At 39.6% G+C, this 19779-nt stretch overlaps 2 protein-coding genes across 3 annotated transcripts; one reads left to right on the forward strand and one right to left on the reverse strand.

Annotated features, from left to right (window-relative positions):
- On the reverse strand, positions 1–6462 carry LOC128492563 (nicotinamide riboside kinase 2-like). The gene is made up of 8 exons (XM_053465153.1): positions 6233–6462; positions 4797–4887; positions 3992–4037; positions 3686–3869; positions 3338–3409; positions 904–1010; positions 726–805; positions 1–172 (listed from the first exon to the last, which is right to left on the reverse strand). Exons 1-8 carry the CDS (start codon positions 6256–6258, stop codon positions 167–169), a joined length of 612 nt encoding a protein of 203 aa, XP_053321128.1. The 5' UTR covers positions 6259–6462; the 3' UTR covers positions 1–166.
- Positions 6463–14491: 8029 nt separating this feature from the next.
- LOC128492567 (CDC42 small effector protein 2-B) lies at positions 14492–18905 on the forward strand. 2 transcript variants are annotated; one of them, XM_053465161.1, is made up of 4 exons: positions 14492–14715; positions 16345–16443; positions 17852–17919; positions 18423–18905. In XM_053465161.1, the coding sequence occupies exons 1-4, from the start codon at positions 14662–14664 to the stop codon at positions 18424–18426; spliced, it is 225 nt and encodes a 74-aa protein (XP_053321136.1). In that variant the 5' UTR covers positions 14492–14661; the 3' UTR covers positions 18427–18905. The 2 variants fall into 2 exon arrangements, with proteins under 2 accessions (XP_053321136.1, XP_053321135.1); XM_053465160.1 differs by having other exon boundaries at positions 14494–14715; positions 16342–16443.
- Positions 18906–19779: the final 874 nt, after the last annotated feature.

The following is a 19779-nucleotide window of genomic DNA, read 5'->3' on the forward strand; positions in this document are numbered from 1 at the left end:
TTTTGATAGGAATAATTTATTATTCAAATGGAGTGCTTAAAATACAGCAGTTTATCAAGATTATTCCTAGTTAAAAACGCTGAATGCAGATGAATTAAGTGCAGTACAAATATATAAGTTAAAATTCAAAAGGCATCTTCAGTAGTTAAGGTTGCATAGTATCCATTTATTCCTGTAAATGTGAAAAATAAAAAAAGTATTAGAACATAAAGCAAATATTTATTTAAGTTAGGTAACCTGTAAATAACTTTTCAAAAACCTACATGAGGAGATGCAACCCGAAGCACTGACAGTGGGTTTCAAATATTGTTTGTAAGGTTAAAACATTTGTTTTCAGTGAAATGGTTGACAAAACAAAGGACAGAGGATGGCCCAGGCTATATGGGGACCTCCAACTGTCCATGAACTAAAAATAGGATTTTCAGATAATAAAGAGGTTAGCTGAGGATCATGGGGGATGTAGTTTAAACACTAAATTCCGCTAGCCCTGGGCTAAAGACAGAGAGCAAGTATAAGACTAGACCATGATGCCATGTTCTTTCTTGGTGGCCCTCAATATCAGGGCACTATAGCTATGTATTTAACATTTTCATGCCCAGATTTGTTAGCCGATGACAAAACTGAAAACAAGCAGTGGCAGTTCCACTCTCTATCTGTGATGTTTCAGCATGTTTGGTTGCTACAAACAGAACAATCATTAACTTCTAATTAATTAAAGTTTCTACCTTGCAGTTTATCAAGTTCAGGATATCTCCGTATACTTTGTTAAACAGCTCTTCCCTTGTCTTTGTTCCATCCAGCAGTTCTAGCAAAGAAAAACAAAACAAAAAAAACGTAGCTAGTATGCTGTGCACAGAAAGAAAAACATTTATTAACATATCTACCTATAAAACATAGCCTTACCCACTATAACATTCATATCTTCCATGATGTCCTTGTGCTTAACGTACATTGGCCACACATGGCCGTCAAAGAGTCCCGGTGGATCTGGAACAGTATAGTTTCTTGAGCTGCAGAGAAAAACAAAACCGTGGAATATTCAGTGCTATTATTTTAATAATTAGTCACAACAACAATAAGCCCAAAACCTCAGTGTACTCAAAATGCTGCGACTATACACATCAAGCTATAAAACAGACAAGGCATTTTAGGAGAAGCTATAAAAAGCTGATAAATATAATACATTGTGTTTACTTTACAAAGCACAAAATTCCATAGGGCGTTTGGAGAGGGTGCATCTGCCTTGTGTGGTTAGAAACAGTAATTTCTTTGTTTTTAGTTATTTTTTGTTGCGTCTGGTTTGATTTTATGCATTCCCATATGCCTTCTTTACCTAGCAATGCATATTTTGGTATAACATTAAACTTTTAGCATGCAAAACCGGTTTAAATTAGCTTCTGCTGCAATTTCAGGCACCAAACTGAATTGAAGAAGGCCAATGCAATCATCTGCTCATGGTAATACTAGAGATATCACTCGGTGCCTCCATGATTCAGTAAGCAGTGGACTAACTGGTGATCTACTCACTAAGAGGCATTTTATAATGTGAAAGTGAAGTCAGTGAGATAAAAAACTGCAGCTCTGCTGTTAACTCCCTCTTTAGCGATCAAACCCATGTGTTTGGTACACAGAATTCTGCAACCATGCACTTTGTATGATAAGAAGAGGGAGTCAAAGATGTGTCTGGAACACACTGTCTACAGATCAGGGTTCTGATACGGCGCTCCCACTTATTATTAACACCGTCCTTCTGTTCAATGTGCACTATGGCCAAGCATGATTGCTCAGTGACTTATGCAACAATGAAAAGGATTTAACTAAATGCAAAAAAAAATCTTAGAAAGCGATATCCCAAGATCTTAAGTAAATGTGATAAGGTTTTTTCATTATGTATTAAAAGATAAAAGTATTTCTAGAACTTACTGCACATAAAAACTCGCCAAGGTTACTGGAGATCACTGTGGTAGTATTTACTTGCAGATTAAACAATCCAATCTCATGAACCCCAAAACAAGAGTGGAGTCATGTTTATCTGACTATTATATTTTCATTTGTATAAAATGTATTAGTTCATACAGGCAAAGCTTGTAAGGATTGGACAGGATAGTGTGCTCTTTCTTAAGAGGCTGACCCATGACTGGCAAACAGCTTGAATACTGCTGGAGTATAAGTACTTTTTCATTAGTAACAGAGAACTTCAACTATTCTTCTATTAGGTTTATTAAATATCAAAGCACTAATCTATGTAATATTTAAATACTGGAAACTAGCATTTGTACCACAGCCTTACTATGTCCAATAATATTACATTAATGTGTACACTGTACATAGAGATAACCTTCCTTTTGGGGAAGCTCAAGGACTTTGCTTCTAGAATTCATCAGGTGTTATTAAAGTACATATTGGCACGTTCTATTTCAATTGTTGATGCACAACTCAGTCAAGGCACCGACTGCGCACATCTCATCACATGACCCGACACTCGCCAATGAAGAATTACACAGGGATGGCATCTCGCAATCTATTACCAACGCCTCTGTTTTTAAACTAGAAAAAGTAACAGCTGCACAAGATACCAAAAAACAACATGAATTGGCTCTCCCAACCCCAATAAACAGAAGGGCAGATTTGCCTGCGGTTGGCAGACACTCGCGCTATTATAAATTAAAGGAAAAGGCATCAGGGATATTTAATACATTGCACATATGGTCACTCAGTACTATTAATACTCAATCCTTGACAGTTAGATCATTACAAATTCAACCTTAGTGCATATCTTCTACAGAGCCCAGAACATATCATTCGTGTCACTATTAACATGAACCTGCCACCTGAAAATAACGTCATAGTAAATCAATAGATGTTCAAGGGGTGTTTTATAAACACTTTTCGTAATTCTACTGGAGGTTTAGACCTTATTTGTTAGGGGTCTGCTAATAAAAGCCATTAAGTTACTATCCGACTATATTGTAAGGTTTCTAATATATCATTTCTGCAAACCAGTAAATTCCCAGGCGTTATTTGACATGTAATGGCGTTACTCATCCCTGTTGTGAGTGACAAAAATGTCCCGACAGGAAGGTTTTTATATAGATACAGTACATAGATACAGTATGAGCACTCTGTAGACTACATGACTTCTGTGTATATGATTTGAATCAGCAAAGACACAAAATGAGAAGTAAAAATAAGCTAAGCAGACAGAAAGGCAATTATCAAACGTATCAAATATTCTCATGGAATCAAACAAAGAATAATGTGTGATGTATCAGTAATTTCTCCAGCCGCTGCAGAACAAGATATGGAGAAACAGTATAACCTGAGTACATATACATACCTCCTCCTCCTCTTGCATTCGTCATAGGGTATCGAAATAAAGTAGCGATGTGTGAACGTATTAATTAACGGTCTGCAAAAAATAATTAAAAAAAATACCTAATTAGACCCGATGGAAACAATAATAACAATAAAAAAGTACAATAAAATATGGGGGAATATAATGAGATGCTTGTCTTTCTTGTTTGCTTAAAGAACACACCCCAAATAAACCACCCTCCATCTGCTCAACTTCTAACAATTCTGCTTAGTTAAATCTGTATACACTAAAATCTTCTTAACTACACAAAGAAACTGTTTGAAGAACCGCAGCACACACAAGGAAATAAAACCTTTTAAGACAACATACTTGTAAGTGTAGAGAAGGAAGCCTTCCACAATGAGAATATGGACGGTGTCGTCTCCATCTTTTTTCATATCTGCTTCGGCGTCCAATGTGTTGTTAATTCCATGAGAGCGTTCGAACTTGACTGGGTTTTTTCTCCAGGCCTCTATGGTATCCAGCATAGCTTCCATATCCAGTGCAGTGATCACTGAAAACAAATTGATGTGACAACAACCATGTTATGACGCTCATAGGAAAGCTTCCTCTTTAGTGACGTAAAGTACGTATCCCTTCACCATTGCTTGACGCTAATAAAGATGAACCTCTTACCATCATACTGTTTAAATCCATCTTCAACTTCGATCTCATCCTGGGGCTGTAACAGCAACCAAAAAATAAATAATTACAAGAGCAATGTCCATATAACAAGTATTGCACCGCAACCAAGGCCATGTGTTTTAATGCACAACGGCATTTTGGTATAACCCTTAAACATCATGAATAACATTTAGCCTCCGGCTCAGTACACATAACCCTGCAGAGAATAAACAAGGCTTTTTGTTCAGTGTGTGCGAGCGTACATACAACAAAACCTCCGTATCATTCCAATGTCTGATTTATACAAATACAAACATTTGTATATCATTGATTGCAGCAGTTTTGCTTTAAATGATCCAGCAACCACTGGCCACTACCTTTGAGCTGTTATTTAAGTCACAAATAAATATGTTCTGAATTAATGAAATTATATTACCATAATTATTAATTAAATGTTAGATACTGTTTTGTACAATCTGCATTTTCTATTTAAATTTTTTAATATTCTTCAATCATTTAATGAGAACAGAATCAGGTGTTTTAGTGTAAAGGTGTGTTCAGAACTCTGTAAGGCTTTAGAGAGCCATACCATCTTGGGACACACTAATAAGTTCCCAGTAACTCTCTGGGAACTCTGTATATATTATATACGGCTGGGCCACACATAGTACTGTACTTATTAGGCAGTCACCTATTGCATACTGCCCTCAGAGTACAGGTCGGAAAGAAATTAAAACGCTCAATGGTTTCTTACTATAACCTAGGAACCCTTACTTGAGCTGTCGATATGGAATTAACTGAGTGGAGAACAGCTTACCTTGAAAAAATCATCTTGGTGTACAACGCAGCAGTTCGGTAAGGAGGAAATCAATCTGTTGGTTAGTGTCGTCTTTCCACCATTAGTGACTCTAAAAATAAGACCCATGGGAAAGCACAAAATAATGAAATATAACAAAATGCATAAAAAACACTGCATGATGCTCACTAAATAAAGAGGCAGAATACACAGATGAACGGACATAGTGGCATTAGAGCAAAAACCGCTAGCAGGAACAAACTGTGCGCAATGACAATTTCCAGGACTTCTCAGAAGGGTCTCTACCAACAATCCTGTTCTGTTGGAAATGATAAACCCTTCGATAAAATGATAAACAGGCAAATAACTATTAGCTGGGAATGTAAGATTTTTTGCACTGTTCATGGATCGCCGCTGAACAACCCGTTGAATGTTTCAACTGCTGGACGAGAGTAATTAATGAGGGAATGATGTGTCCTCTACCGTATCACATACCTCCGGTGCGTTGGGCACAAAGAAAGCGTCCCGTTAGTATAGGACTATCATCTTTAGAACGTGAACAGAAAAAATTGCTTAAATTTGCCAACCTAGTGCCATTTACAAGTAAGGCTGACAACGGGAAAACACTTTTAGCGCTGTTTATTAAACGGGGATAAAGTTAAGTTAAACTAAGTTAACCACAGTTCTCATTAAAAAAATATAAAGTAAGCAATAATATTAAACTGTCCATTAAACACCATTAAAAACTGTTAATGGTAAGAAAACTATTTGTTTGGTCCAAGAAAATGTTATATTACTGCAGTATTATCGTTCCATATGCAGACTGTATTGTACACGTAAGATAAAAGAAAGGAACACACCCAGTGATTTTACAATCTAACCAGAGCGCGCTATTTGTGCCTATTTTTAGCTTCATGTAAAAACGCTGTTTAATATCATAGATATTATCTGCTGTCTAAATTACTAAAAAAAAATCTATAAAATTAATCAATTATTGATCTAAATACAGAATATTATTAAACACATGAATACTCTTCTACAAAAGTCTAAATCGCTAATACTCATACTAATATAAACAGCATTACTGTTTTAATAAATGACACATTCAAATCTGAGAGCACCTAAAAAATAGGGTAATTTGACATTTCCTTTGTACGGCGCTGTGGAATATAACGGTACTATATATATATATATATATATATATATATATATATATATATAAGCTTGCGAGCAGGACCCTCCAATGTATCGGTTTGTCATTGCCTATTCTAGTGTTGCCATGAATACATGTACTGTTAGAGCTATGTGCATTATTTCTATTTACTGCATGGTGACGGTGTGTGATACTATTGCCTGGCACAGCGCCCTGGTATTTATGGGTAAACGTATGCGGCAGCCACTACATGATGACAGACATAGAGCAGGTTGCAGCTGGAACATTGCGCATGCGCACTTACCCTCCGATTCCCACTATGAGCTGCATGGCGTGGTCCTGTCACTCTCCAATAACAAAAAAAAATGGGGAAGAAATAAAGAAAAGTAACAAAAAGAAAGATGGGAGAAAAATAAACCCTAGAAGAACGCGAAGAGCAGAAGGAGACGAATTGAATGTCAACTACTTGAATGGGCTTCCATGGCGGTAAGAGCAGCTCCGAGCTCGGCCTGACTGAGTGAACGGTGAATAGCGGAAAGGACAGATCCAGCCAGCATCCAGGGGCTTGTCCCCTGAAAGGACTCCCGCCATTGGTCGGTTGGGAGTGGAGCGGCCATCTCACCAATGGGAGATGAGATGAAAAAAAGTGACGTCAGGCGGGCTTTCCCCGACTTGGCAACGTGACTTCTCCCGCAGGAGGAGGGAAAGTTGGATTCGTGAGAGAAATGACAGCTTTCAATGGCGGGTGTGTGCAGATATCGCGCACATAATTTATTCCGGCTTTATTGACAGTTATTCTGCAGCATAGTACCATTAGCAAAACATTTGTGATATGGGTCGGAAAGCCTGCGATAAAATTGAGGCAAAAATCAGGATAAGTATCAATTCAATAGCAATTCCAGTAGGGGTTTGCGATTGGCAAAACAATTTTGGAATTACCTGAATTTTACGTAAATCTTACGGCATTGACGTTGAATTATGGTTTATTTCATATATTGACCTACTTTTTATAAAGCTGCTATAGGATGACATGCATATGTTCTCACGGCTGTAGCTGTTACATGTATGTTATCGACATTTTAAGAAAATAATTATGTTAACGTGAAGAAATTACATGGAAGGTCGGTTCAGAAGGACGTTCGAGATCCTAAGAACAGGGAACTTTTCCCCGCGTCAGAAATTAGAAATATGGCACTCCAGCTGCTGTGGACTGCAACGCTCATCATGCGCAGCCTGCTATCCGGTGTATTGTAGAGATGTCACCTTGGTGACTTCAAAGCTGGTGCCTATAGATTCTACACGCCACTGATCACTCTGACATACGCTGCCCAGCAATATGTAGAATCCATACCAGTCACCCAAAAACGTTGGATGCAGTGTATGAATGTTACATACATATGTGGTGCCAGGTTTTCAATGTCGACTCTAGCAGCAGCTGTTATCTGTTACATTAATAACACCGAACGCCCACCTTCTCCGACCCTCATCAACAGCTGGCATGACAGTAAATCCACGGCATAGCGACCCCTAGCGGTTGATTGTGGAAGCGCTCTTAAGCAGTATGTAAAGGAATGGCAGTCATCAGGAACACACGGGCATAGTTAGCAGGTGCCGGCGCCTACAATGCAGCAATGTCTGCTTCTTTTATCCATATAAACTTGTTTATACCTAATGCTACTTTTAAGAATTCGTTTCACAAACCAACATAGAATTTGATACCAGATCTACTGATCGGGTAGGAGGATACAAGTTATCTTCAGCCTTATCTTATGCTCTGGACGGTTGTTCACCTAACACATTAATGCTTAAATCCCATCACTGACTCTTATTCAATACAGTGGGTGTTTGCAGGAGAGTTGAAGTTTCAAATCCCTTCGTAATGCATAATGATGTTAAGTTGTCAAAACTGTAACTGTCCCTAAACACATGCTTTAATAAATAATTGCAACTATATCAACCTCCAATGTTACTGCTAGAAGACTCAAGCTCCACAGTTGTATTTCCGTGTATCACCGCCATAATACAGTCTAAAGTTACACCTATGACCCTCTAGCTTTGGGCCTTTTGTCCAAGGATTTCCTATCCTATGAAATATTTTTCTTTCCTTTGTTTAGTCCATCTAGGTGTTTGTAGTCAGTGTCTGTGTGAACTACTCACAGAAATATCTTATAAAATACCTGTTTAAAATGATTACATATAAGAGATATTCATGTATGCTTACTTATTGAGAGAGACACAGAGACTGTAACAACACCGCTACTAAATATACTATATGGGAACCCCATTTCTTTGGCCATATTGGGGTAAGCCCAGAAGGTGCTCATCATCAGTCCCACATGCAGTAAATATGGCTGTACTCTGAAAAGACCTGATATAAGAGTCCCTTTATGAAACATTTTAGCACCTAAATATACCGTAAACAGTCAATATCTATGAGTTTTACCAAAAGTGACTTCAGTTTTAATTTTAGTTCTTCCTGCCTATAGGGCTAAAGTACCGGCATTCTGTCTGCTGATCTGTTATGGCATGCACGTAAAAAGCCTGATCCATGCTACTGTCTTTGTGTGTTGTACTTATTCTATCTAAATCATTAGGGGTTCTGGTATAATCAGTAGGGAGAACGTACATTCTGATTAGATCCTTACTTTAGGGGGTTTCTAAAAAGTTCTTTCAGGAGGATTGGTGTCGGACAGCCCTGGAAAGCGCATAATGTACTTGCTGGCCCTCAAATGTGTTTTCCTATTTACGACTGCTCTGTGGGACTTGGCCCCGAGGCTGAACGTTTGCAGCTCTGCCCTGAATAGAATGGCCTAGTCCTAATCACGCACTGAAACTCTAATGGGGGGCATAGAAACATAGCATTTAATGACAGATAAGAACTGTCTGCCCATTTTCCCTGATGTAAAGACTCCGTGCTTCAGGATTCTGGATAAATGTATGCCTAACCATGAATATTTAAATTCCTTCACTGTATTAGCCTCTACCACTTCTGACGGGAGGCACTTCCATTTATCTGCCACCCTCTCGGTAAAGTAAAACTTCCTTACGTTATATCGAAGACTCAGAGGCTCTAACTTTAGATCATCACTTCTTGTTCCAAACTTTGTCCTCCTTTGAAAGTTTACGGAGGAAAAGATGTTATTGAGCAAGCACTAATGTGGTGTTTGAGCAGAGAAAGTCACCCAAAATATCATGTGAATGGCAGCCTCTTGGTCTGTAGATTAAGGACGTTCGTTGGAACACAACTGCTACCCTACGTTACTGTATAGAACACAGTATATCAGGATTTACGAAAATTCTATTTTTTCCCATGGGTGAAAACTTTAAATAACTCTGCTGGGAGATGAAAGCCATACCTGGAAAGCTAAAAATACACATTCATATTTATTTTGTATCTTATTTGTTCCTTTCACATTTTCAAGGGGTCTGGTGGCTGGATACCGACAATGTCGCTGGCCAGCAGTGCGCGGGATGTATAAAATCACAGAAGGGAATCATTTATTTGGTTATAAATCCCACATTTACTTTACAACATAAAAAAATGAATGCGTTCTGGTGAAAAAAAAAACGGCCTGTGAACTCATCCTAGTGCAGATCTGCACAATTCCATTCACCGAGAGCTGCCAACAGGCCCGGAATTCTGTGTATTCTCACACGAATAAACAAGTCATTTATTAAGGAACTGAGATGCCTGTGCTTGTGGTGAAACATCCAAAAAGTCATGGTTCTTGCGGCCCTCAAGGACTGGAGATTTGCAGCCCAGCCCTTGAGCATTCCCATCCAAACAGCCAGGTTCAGGAGAGAACTCAGTGGTACTTAATTGCTCTAGAGAAGTGAAAGGTAAGGCGCCAAGCAGCTCTGCCAGGCCCAGCCTGGCCATATGGCACACAGGGCAAATACCGGTAGTCCAGCGGCTAATACCAATTGGTATGTATTTATGTATGAATGTATGTATTGGTATGTATGTATGTATTGGTATGCAGCTGCTGGCTGGATACAGCAGGATGGTAAAAACTCAGCCGACAACTGCGTGCAGATCAATTTGGGGCTGCTGGCCTTAAAGTGCCAGGGTTCCCTGGTCATCTCCTGTCTTGCCCGGAACTCTGCAGACTGTTTCACACAGAAACATATGGAAGCTGGGAGGAGTTCACTTACTTATTTTGTGTCTCTGGAAAACGGAAGAATTAGCGTTCCCTTGAGCCAATCCTGGTGTAAAAAGCTACATTTGAAATAACCAGCGGAGATGAGAGGCATTCCCCAGGCGGATTCCCTCGGAGCCCTCGGCTTGCTATCCTTAGATCATCAGTCTCCCGAACGCTCCATACACCTGCTAGCAATCGGTTGGCAGGGCCGGATATGTTAGCCCCGCCCCGGGGTGTGGTTTGCGGTGATTACTGCAGAGGCGCCGGTATAGTGGTGCTGCAGTGTGTGTGATGAGCGCGGTGGAGCAGAGGGGTAAGTGCGGAGTGCTACTGGGGGGGCAGGAGTGTGTGTATGTGGGACCTGTCGTGTGGCACACAGCGGAATGGCCTTCTCTACACTGGGCACGAAGTATCATTAAAGCGAAAAGAGAAGCTGATTCAAATATTTCATGAAACTTTTCAATTGTCCTGTGTGACGGGGAGCTGAGATGCAGCTTTATGATGGAGTAAGGAGTAGTGTGTGAAGATGTGTACGGAGCACAGCGTGTCCTTAGTTTACCTTCGCTGGCAGGCAGCGTGCTATAAAAGATCCTTCACGTGGTATATAAACCTTAACCATATGAAAGGTATGACCCTACATGCAGTATAAGAGCTCCTACATTCATATGGATTTGTATTGGGAATTGTTCCTGCCATTTAATCTGTTTTGATAGGGGTGTGTGTGTAATATATATAATATATATTATAGGGCTGCAGCTTGGTACTAGTTAAAGAGTAATATGTTATTATTCTGCTGACTGGACTATTGGGGTACATATTGTAGTGTATAATTGGGAAGGACAGGATGCATTGCATCTGCTCCTACTAGCATTATGGGTAATATGTTGGCATTGTTATTTATTATAATTGTTGTTTTTTCGTTATTTGTACAGTGCCAACAAATTCAGTTGCACTTCTTACATTCAAAGGATATGGCAAAACTAGAACTGACAAACTGATACATTAGGTAAACAGGGCCCTACTATTTGTAGACACTCACAATATGCTATGACCTTCATAGAACAACACCGCGCTCCTGATACTAAGTTGCTGTTTGCAAGCTTTGGGGTACTTTCTACTGAACAAGACTTCCAAGCATATTAGATTAAAAGTATACTGCAGCCTTCATATTCACTTTAAGGTAGTGTCCCATGCGGCCTCACCAATAAGAATTCTTAGTACAATACTTTAATACACATCTTTCATCAGGCCAAATAAATGCTCCCATTAAAATCGGTACCTTCCGGGCATGTGCTATAGGTACACCCCTGGAGCTCTGAGGAGAGCATCAGCGCTGACCATCAGTGAGTACATCATGTGGATGTAGGCAGCAAGACATGTTTGCCCAAACGCATATTCTGCAAGCAGGGCCGGACTGGGAAAGAGCAGGCTGCCCTGGCACTTTGAGGCCAATGGCTGGGTACGTGAGGATGCATACTACGTTTTTATGCTCACATAGAGTGCGGCCAGGCATAATCGGTGGGGTGTTGGCCAGCGGCCCACTGGGAGTTTGCCTGGTGTGCCAGATGACCAGTCTGGGCCTGCTTGCAAGCCTAGGAGCAGGAGGCGAGGGAATGAGGCGTATGCGTATGAAGGGGTACAGCAGAATACCTTCGTGAGTTTGCAAAGAGGGCCACATGAAAATGGGACACCCTGCTATCGTCTCAAAGTGCAATTATCATTGTATTTGTAAATACACAGAGAAGTTGGTTCCCACTAAAACTACAGAGTGTATTTTGTTATGAATTCTGCGTCGAGAGCTGAGTTTATTAATCACCTGTTTGTTTGTTTGGTCATATGCTGGAATTTCTTTCTATACATCCTTCTGATAGCTGACTTCTGTGGAGATTGTTGTTGGACTTTCAGTTGCTTTTCTTGTCAAAACTGTGTATCCCCTGCCCTTTGTCGTCCTTCGGAGAAAAATATCGAGTGTTCTAACCTTTAAATGTTCTCATAAAAAAGTAATTTAACTCTGTTACTTATTTAAAAGACTGGGCTCAAACAGTCATTTATAATTAGCATGTTATGTTGAATGGTGACTTTGAACTTTTAAATATGTGAGCATACCCGCAGTCAAGTTTAATATATATAAATATAATATATATAAATAAATTAAACGTGCAAGGAATCCATTTACTTCATTTATATTGGTGCACGCATGTGGGAGTGGAGCACCCGTTCAGTTCAGTGGAAGCAGGCATTGAGGAGGCAAACGACATTGCTGAACGTATGCAATGCAGTAGATGGAAATCCATGCAAAAAGAACAGTTTCTTAACAGTTCCCATGTGCATGCATGTCTGATCCATGTTGAGGAGTGTGGAAAACAATTTCTTGCTGAATTACGGTGAATCTGATGCCAGAGCAGAAAGCAGAATTTATATTATCTGTTTCCAAGGTTGGGAACATCTTCACTTGTAATGATTGGGTGTTGAGCGAAGGTTGGTCCACTTGTAGTGCAGGGAATCCCAACATTAATCACTTTTTCTTATACACCATGATATCCGGGTAGAACCTGGCCTGTGATATGCAGGGAATCTTCTTGAATAAAAATTAAGCCCAGCTGCCTGCATTGGTTCCCTGTATCTGGTAAGAATCGGTGCATGTAAAATGTCCCATCTCATTGGTTATGTATGCCTATTGATTGGTTGTTCTGCCCTCCTTCACCCTATTGGTGAATATAAACCATATGTCTAACTTTATTGGTCTGTTTTTGTGGAAGTCAGTTTTGAATGCTTATCTTGTCTTTATGCTCTTCTGCACTGAATGAGTGCCTGTATTTTTTCTTGAGGAAAGATGCAGGCATTTATATGGTGTAACCTAACAAAACACACCCAAAACTATTGGAGATTCCTAGTGGAGTCTCCCTTTAAGTCTTGGCTAGTTCTGGGCGGGTTTCAAAATAGCCATCATTGGTGTTACTTCAGGACCTCCAGAGAAACAGGGCTCTAGCCAGCTAAGGAAGAGGAGCAGCAACAGAGACGGTTGTGGAACCGACGGTCCCAAAAGGGTCGGGTAAGCCTGGTACCATCACATGTTCTCTAGTTTTTAGAAGTTGCAGGGTCCTTAATTCCTGGTTCTCAGATGAGTATTGTATTATCTAATAGCAGAGTCAAGATGGGCCCCGGGCCTTGGCCCTGCAGTGCCTCGCTGTGACGACATATCCCGTTGCTCCACTTCTCTCCCTTTGCGAGACCGCAAGGGGGAGTGTGAGCCTTGCTTGTCCCTTAATGACCAATTGGCTTCAAACATGATGGTTCCCTAGAGCCCCCTGAATTTGAATCGTATCTGTTCAAGAGAGAAATCTTTGTTCTTGGTAGTGAGTGTCAGGGAAGTAGGAGTCTGCTCAGCCGCCAGCAACACTTCCTCGTTTGTGGTCTGCGTGCTACCTGATGTCGTGCTCTGGGATATGAGGTCATATCCTGAAGCTCTGCGACAGCAGATGGTATGCAGACCTTGACGGAGGAAGCATTGTTGGAAGGATCTGTGCTGATGGCTGCATGGATCTCCACCTCTCCATAACAGCTGATGAGGTCCAAGTGACAGCTACTGTGGGGCCCCAGCAATAAACCTCTACCCAGGGCAGCTTTTTAAAAATGGCCCTGGGAACATATGCCCCCAGTTGTAAGGCTTTCCTGTAATGAGAATAACTACCATAGCACCAACAAACACCTCTGTATCACCTTAACACTCCTTTGTCCCTGTCATCACAAGTTCCTTCTGTTTATGCATTCAGGCCACCCTGTCTTAACCATCGAATGCATCATGCAGGGCAGTAATGATTTATTACACAAGGTTTTCTTTAATTGAATTCTTGCTTGTGTCTTTATGTACTTAGTGAAACTTGTAAGTGAATCTGTTATCCCAAATCTTACATTTTGCAGTTCTGTATTCCCAATAAATAAGTGCAGCTGTGTTTGCAGATTAAATTAAACTATTTATTAGAAAACCTCTGTATGTATATACAATGGGACCATTAACTTTGTGGTCTAAGAAGAACAAAGGAGGCAAAAATGTGTTGAGTAATGTTCCTTACCACGAAATGGCTTGTTAAAGTGCAGGGTGAGCTCCAGGAGGACTTCTTATTTATTGACTTATCTGTATGCTGTGTTAGCCAGCCTTGTCCCAGCTTCTGACTTTTGTTTCTTTTTTTTTTTTTTTTTTTTTGTTTGGTTTTGCATTGAAACTTACCGTAACATTGTATGTTTGGAATTCATATTGAGTTTACATGTTTCCCTGATATGGCATGATCTATGAGATAAACATGCTGCGTTGCGATTTTATTATGGGATGGAGTACATGTAATGTGAAAACGAACAGGGTTTACAGAATTGCCTTTCATTTTATTTATTCATTTTTTGTGATAGAGCGTTTTTTAAAGATTAAACGTGTGCTCCCTGCGCTCTGCACAGCCTTCAAGGGTAACGAGCATCTTCGCTGATTTCTTGTTCCGGTGCTTCGTCCGGTGCGGTGGCGACATCAATAGAATTTAACAGGAAGAAAAACACTTCTCTTTTAAAGGAAGCGTCTGCCATTGCCCCTTAAGATAAGGCAATGACTGAATTTCTCTTCTGCTTTAGCTGCTGTATTGGTGAACAGCCGCAACCGGTGAGTTTTGTTTATATGTATTTATTCCCCTTTTTTAACCGTTAACACTAAAGTGGGGTCAGGTGTATTTCATTCTTATGTGTACGTGTTTTGTTTTTAGTCTCCCTTTTTTGTTTTTTCTTTTTAAGACTCTTTCAAGAGTTTCAAAAGTTTAATCAGCAAAAATTACCAGTTATTTTTTTTTTTATTTTTTTGTACATAAAGACTTTTATGACTTGCTGTTTTATTTATTTTTGTCCTGCTGACAAATCTATACAAATGCATATTTATTTGTTTTATGAATGTTGCATTAATACCCAGAACAGAAGCTTATGAATTTGTGACGCTCTTCAGAGTTACAATGCAATGTGCGCATTATGCTCAGCTGCAAAACCCCCCCACAACCCTCCATAGTGGCCCTTTTTATAATTGCGTTTAACTGTTCTTGGTAAGCAACAAAATGAACTTACTGGGTAAACAAAAAGATGGCTAAATTGTTGCACAATATCTGAAATATTTCATATATGCTTCTCGGGCAGAGGTCCGCATATTGAGTTGCAAGCATCCATCATTTTGAAGTGGTGTGGATATAGGCTGGTAATTGAAGCCATTCCATTGGTTTCCATGGTGATTAGACTACTTCACAAACTTTCAACCGCAATCACTTTTTGTATACAAATTATGATATTTTGATCACATCTTATTTACTATAAAAAACACAAACAAACAAACAAAACTATTTTTTTGAATTAAAAAAGCACTTTTTCTTGAAAAATCCTTTTACTTTTCTGGAAAAGCGTCTGGTCAATCAACGTTTGATTCCTAAGCCATATTGTATATGGTAAATCTCCGGGCAGGGATCAGGATTTCGGTGTTCCTGAAAGCCTCAACGTTGAGGCATTATAGCAATGCTGTTTGAGCGAAAAAAGACGGCCGATGGTTGTAAGGGGTTAACGTTTTCATAGTATGCAATATTCTAACAGTAGTGACTATAACATTTCCACTCATGCCGACTAAAGAGTAAGAATGGGGGTTGCTGTGAGGAGCCCCTTTTTAGTAGTGTGTTTCAGTAATCTGTCGGATATTTCTGACCTTCTCCCCCTTTTTTGTAATGCTGGAACAACTAGAGGGTCAGTGGTTTATATGTAATGTAAGGAGATTTTACTTGAGTGAGAGGGTGGTAGATAAGCGGAACAGCCTTCCAGCAGAAGTGGTAGAGACTAATACGCTAAGGGAACTTAAACCTGCATGGGATAGACTTAAAGCTATCCTGAATCTAAGACAAGATCAAGGACTGGTTTAACACCAGTCACTACATTGGAAAAGATGGTCCGGCACCCATTGTAACACCGTTGTGGGAAAGGTGTTAACAGATGTCTTTCTCACCGATAAACAAGCTGATGATTTTTAGAAGTGTCACTTGTTTGGTGGCTAATGTGTGTATTCTGCCAGGCAGTGTCATGGGGTGTAATGCACATATATGTTTAAAAAAACAAATAATAATAATCAAACTAAAACCATAACGGATTTACCAGCTAAAAACATAGTAGTATCATATATACAAAAAAAACATATATATTTGAGGATACTCTGTTTTAATTAAACCAACATAGCTTTAGCTCAGTTTGTATTTCTTGTCTGTTTTAGCAGAGAAGACGGCGCATTGACAGGAGTATGATTGGAGAACCCATGAATTTTGTACACACAGCTCACGTAGGATCCGGAGATGCAAATGCAGGCTTTGCACTGGTAAGTTAACGAATCTATATGTACAGAGAAGAAACATATGCAAAGAGGTAAACAAAATGGCACATATATAGTGACTTCTGTGTACTTATATCCCTGGTGGCAACTAGTACACCTCTTGAAATACGTTCCAGAGTGTGGTATTTCTGTTCTGGACATATTGTCTGTATGGCAATCCTGCATGGCTGAGTAATTATTTAACCAATTAAAGTCTACAAAATACGTTCCAATTCATGTATGATATTTGGCTTAACTCGGGATTTTGGCAGCCTATGCTCTAGATAGCACCCATTCGCAATTGGCACTATATGGAAGTCTCGCGGCGCTGAAGGTTTGCTCTAAACCTGCATGCATGCTCAATTCTGGCAGGACTGTCACTGAAAGGTGAGATGAGAGAAAGAGGGTCTGGTATTAAAATAACAAATTTACTGGGTTTTCTTGGTCTGAAAAATGAGCGTTTTTCGGCTACAGAGTGCACAATGAAATAAAGGGAGAGAACTGAGGAGTTTTAAGGGGAAATGGCTATAAGCTGAGGGTGGGGGTTATTCTTGGCAATAAGAGGAAGCTATGTAAAGGAAGGCAGTCGTGGATTAATGAGGCGGCACAGCCTGAAGAGGAACATTTTGTGGCATGGGGTAGTATTGAGTTGAAGGGGAAGGTACATGTTGTAGGATCTGGGTGAGTTTGTGTAAGTGGAAATGACCCCCTGAACAGGAGCGAGGAAATGTGGGCACCTCAGCGGGTCACTACACTGCAGCAATGCCTACTGCGGCGGTGTATTGTTATAATATGCAGATGTTCTACGCGGCACCATTGACTTAAAGGGACACCCTAGCTGTCAAATGCACTCTTAAGTTTTGATGACATCCTTCTTATAAATATATATGCCAAGAAGGAGATGCGATTGCCGGTAAGCATATCACACGTCAGGAGATATGTTCAGCCGGTTAGTTTGAGAGCTGGTTTCAGGCAGGCCATAGAGGTGAGTATCTGTAGTGCTCCAAAGCGGCAACTTTTAACTCGGGTAAGGTGTATCTCTAGATACAGATTTTAGAGAACACACGAGAAAGGTAAAATGAAGTGCTGTAAAGATATATGGACAGTGCCGTAAACTTAAGTCAGCTTTTTTGTTTGTTTTTTGTTTTTTTACTGTTACAGGACTAAGCCTCTCACATGGAGGAGAAACTTAAACTAGCCATAACACGTCTGTTTCTACACTAGCCAGATGAAACCATTCATTATTACCGTTGGATAGTAGAATATATCTGTTTAGCTGTAGAAATGTCCAACCCGACCCATAGTCCACACTTGATGATGAATTAACTCTTTGTAGTGGTGCTTGGTGTAAGGGAAATGAAAGCTTCTGAATATAAATCTTTTAATTCTCACTATATCTTTATATCCCATTAAGGGTGGATCTTTCCAGGACCAAATGAAATCAAAAGGTGGTTATACACCTGGCATCTCTGAAGTGGCACTGTAAGTACTCTAACACTAGGCTCAGACTCAAAATCCATGCTCTGCATTTCAAGAATCTCAAAGGGGAGCTCCAGTGGACCAGATGGAAATTTAAAGGGGGCCACTTGGCTATCTAATGCATTGAACTGCACTTTATATAGTTAAATATATCGAGACAAGCTAGGTCTGATATTGCCTGAATGTTACAGGTACTACCATACTTTCATCAGCTCGTACGTCTTGCTGAGTTAGGTGTAAAGCGTAACAATGGGTACGGGGACAGCGGGTGCCTTTTGTCCCTTAAATCAGGAAGTGTTTGATTTATATAAAACGTTTGATTTCATGAATTGGATTTGGGTTTAGCCTCTGGATTTTTTCATTGTAGGCATCAGATGTAGGTATGTGTGTAAATAAGGTGGGGGTGCTTTAAATAACTATCCTACATATGTCATACCTTTTTGAAATACTGGTAGTTTAACATTTAAAATCCAATTAATTGAGTTAAAAATGGATTTTATTTTCAGCTGACATTTATAAGAAGCAATTTTCTCATTGAAGAATGAAGACCTGATCAAAATTGTGAGAATTTGAGATGTGAATAAAAAAGAAAAAAAAAAGCCAGAACTGGACAGACAATAACCACCACATGGCCTTCCAATGGGAAAAAAGGAACATTACACTTAAGAAGTTATCTGCTTTTAGTTGATCGGGAACTCGTACTGCATTTTCAATAAACAGAGACACAGATGCATGGCACTTGTAATATTTTGTTTATCTGTCAAAAGGCACTGAATTTAACATTCCTGTTTGACTTTAAAACCCCCACTGGTGCTTTAACGTCATATGTTGATTTATTAATAATGAGCCGTGCTAGTTTTGTATGATGTCACAAAGTTTTGAGTGTTTTTATGATCACATATACTAAAGCTATAATGTTGAAAGATTTAAGGCATTTTGCTTTGTTTTGCTCGGTGATTACTGTATTTGTAATAAATCCGTTTGACTGTTCAAGTTTGAGAAAAGGCAATATGCTTGTGTAGAAATAGTGATTCTGGTATAACGGCTAATAAGTGGTCTTATCACCTTGGCAACCAATCCATTGGTTGCCAGGAGACCATCTTTAAAAATGGCTAATTTTCCCTTTGGAAAATGTACCAAAGCTGTTTGTCAACACCTATCTATCTATACCAATTATACAATTCTTATTACTGTGCACCAATTTAAGTATCAACTGCTATGAAAACATCCTGAAATCTCTTATGAAAAAAACAAAAACCAGGCTGTATCAGGGGCACAACTGCCATCTTAAATAAACTAGCCGCTGTCAGCCCTGCCCGTGAAGATACCGTTCTAGCAACTATGGCTGCTGAATCTCTATACCAACATCCCGACAAAGACAGATTAAAAGCATATCAAGTGAAGTCATGTATAGATGACACTCTAATCATCTAGACAGCTGATAAAGAACTACTCGTACAGTCATTCTTATACACAGACGCTTAGTCTGTGACAGTCTACAACACCAAAAGGGGATGCTGTTTTAGTTTCGGCCTAGGTCAACATCACTCATAAATACAGCACTATTAACGGCTGGCGGTTGTCTTTAGATTTTAGTAATAGAAAATCCAATTACGGTATTTATTAGAATTTCCAATTTTTGTTATAGTTTTTATTTTTTTTTACCAAGGGAACCTAATATCTGAGGCACGACCAGCATTACCTCATCTATTTCCTCTACTAAAGTAATTACCCTTTATGAAGCCTTGCTGAACCAATGAACAACATAAAGGAATATTAATGTCCCTTTCGTACGGAGATCATGTTGGAGCCTGTTTTCCACCTCCAGGTTTCTGTATGTAAATCAGCATACATGTTCCTTTA

Source organism: Spea bombifrons, chromosome 4 (genome assembly GCF_027358695.1).
Source record: "Spea bombifrons isolate aSpeBom1 chromosome 4, aSpeBom1.2.pri, whole genome shotgun sequence".
NCBI classification, from domain to species: Eukaryota; Metazoa; Chordata; class Amphibia; order Anura; family Pelobatidae; genus Spea; species Spea bombifrons.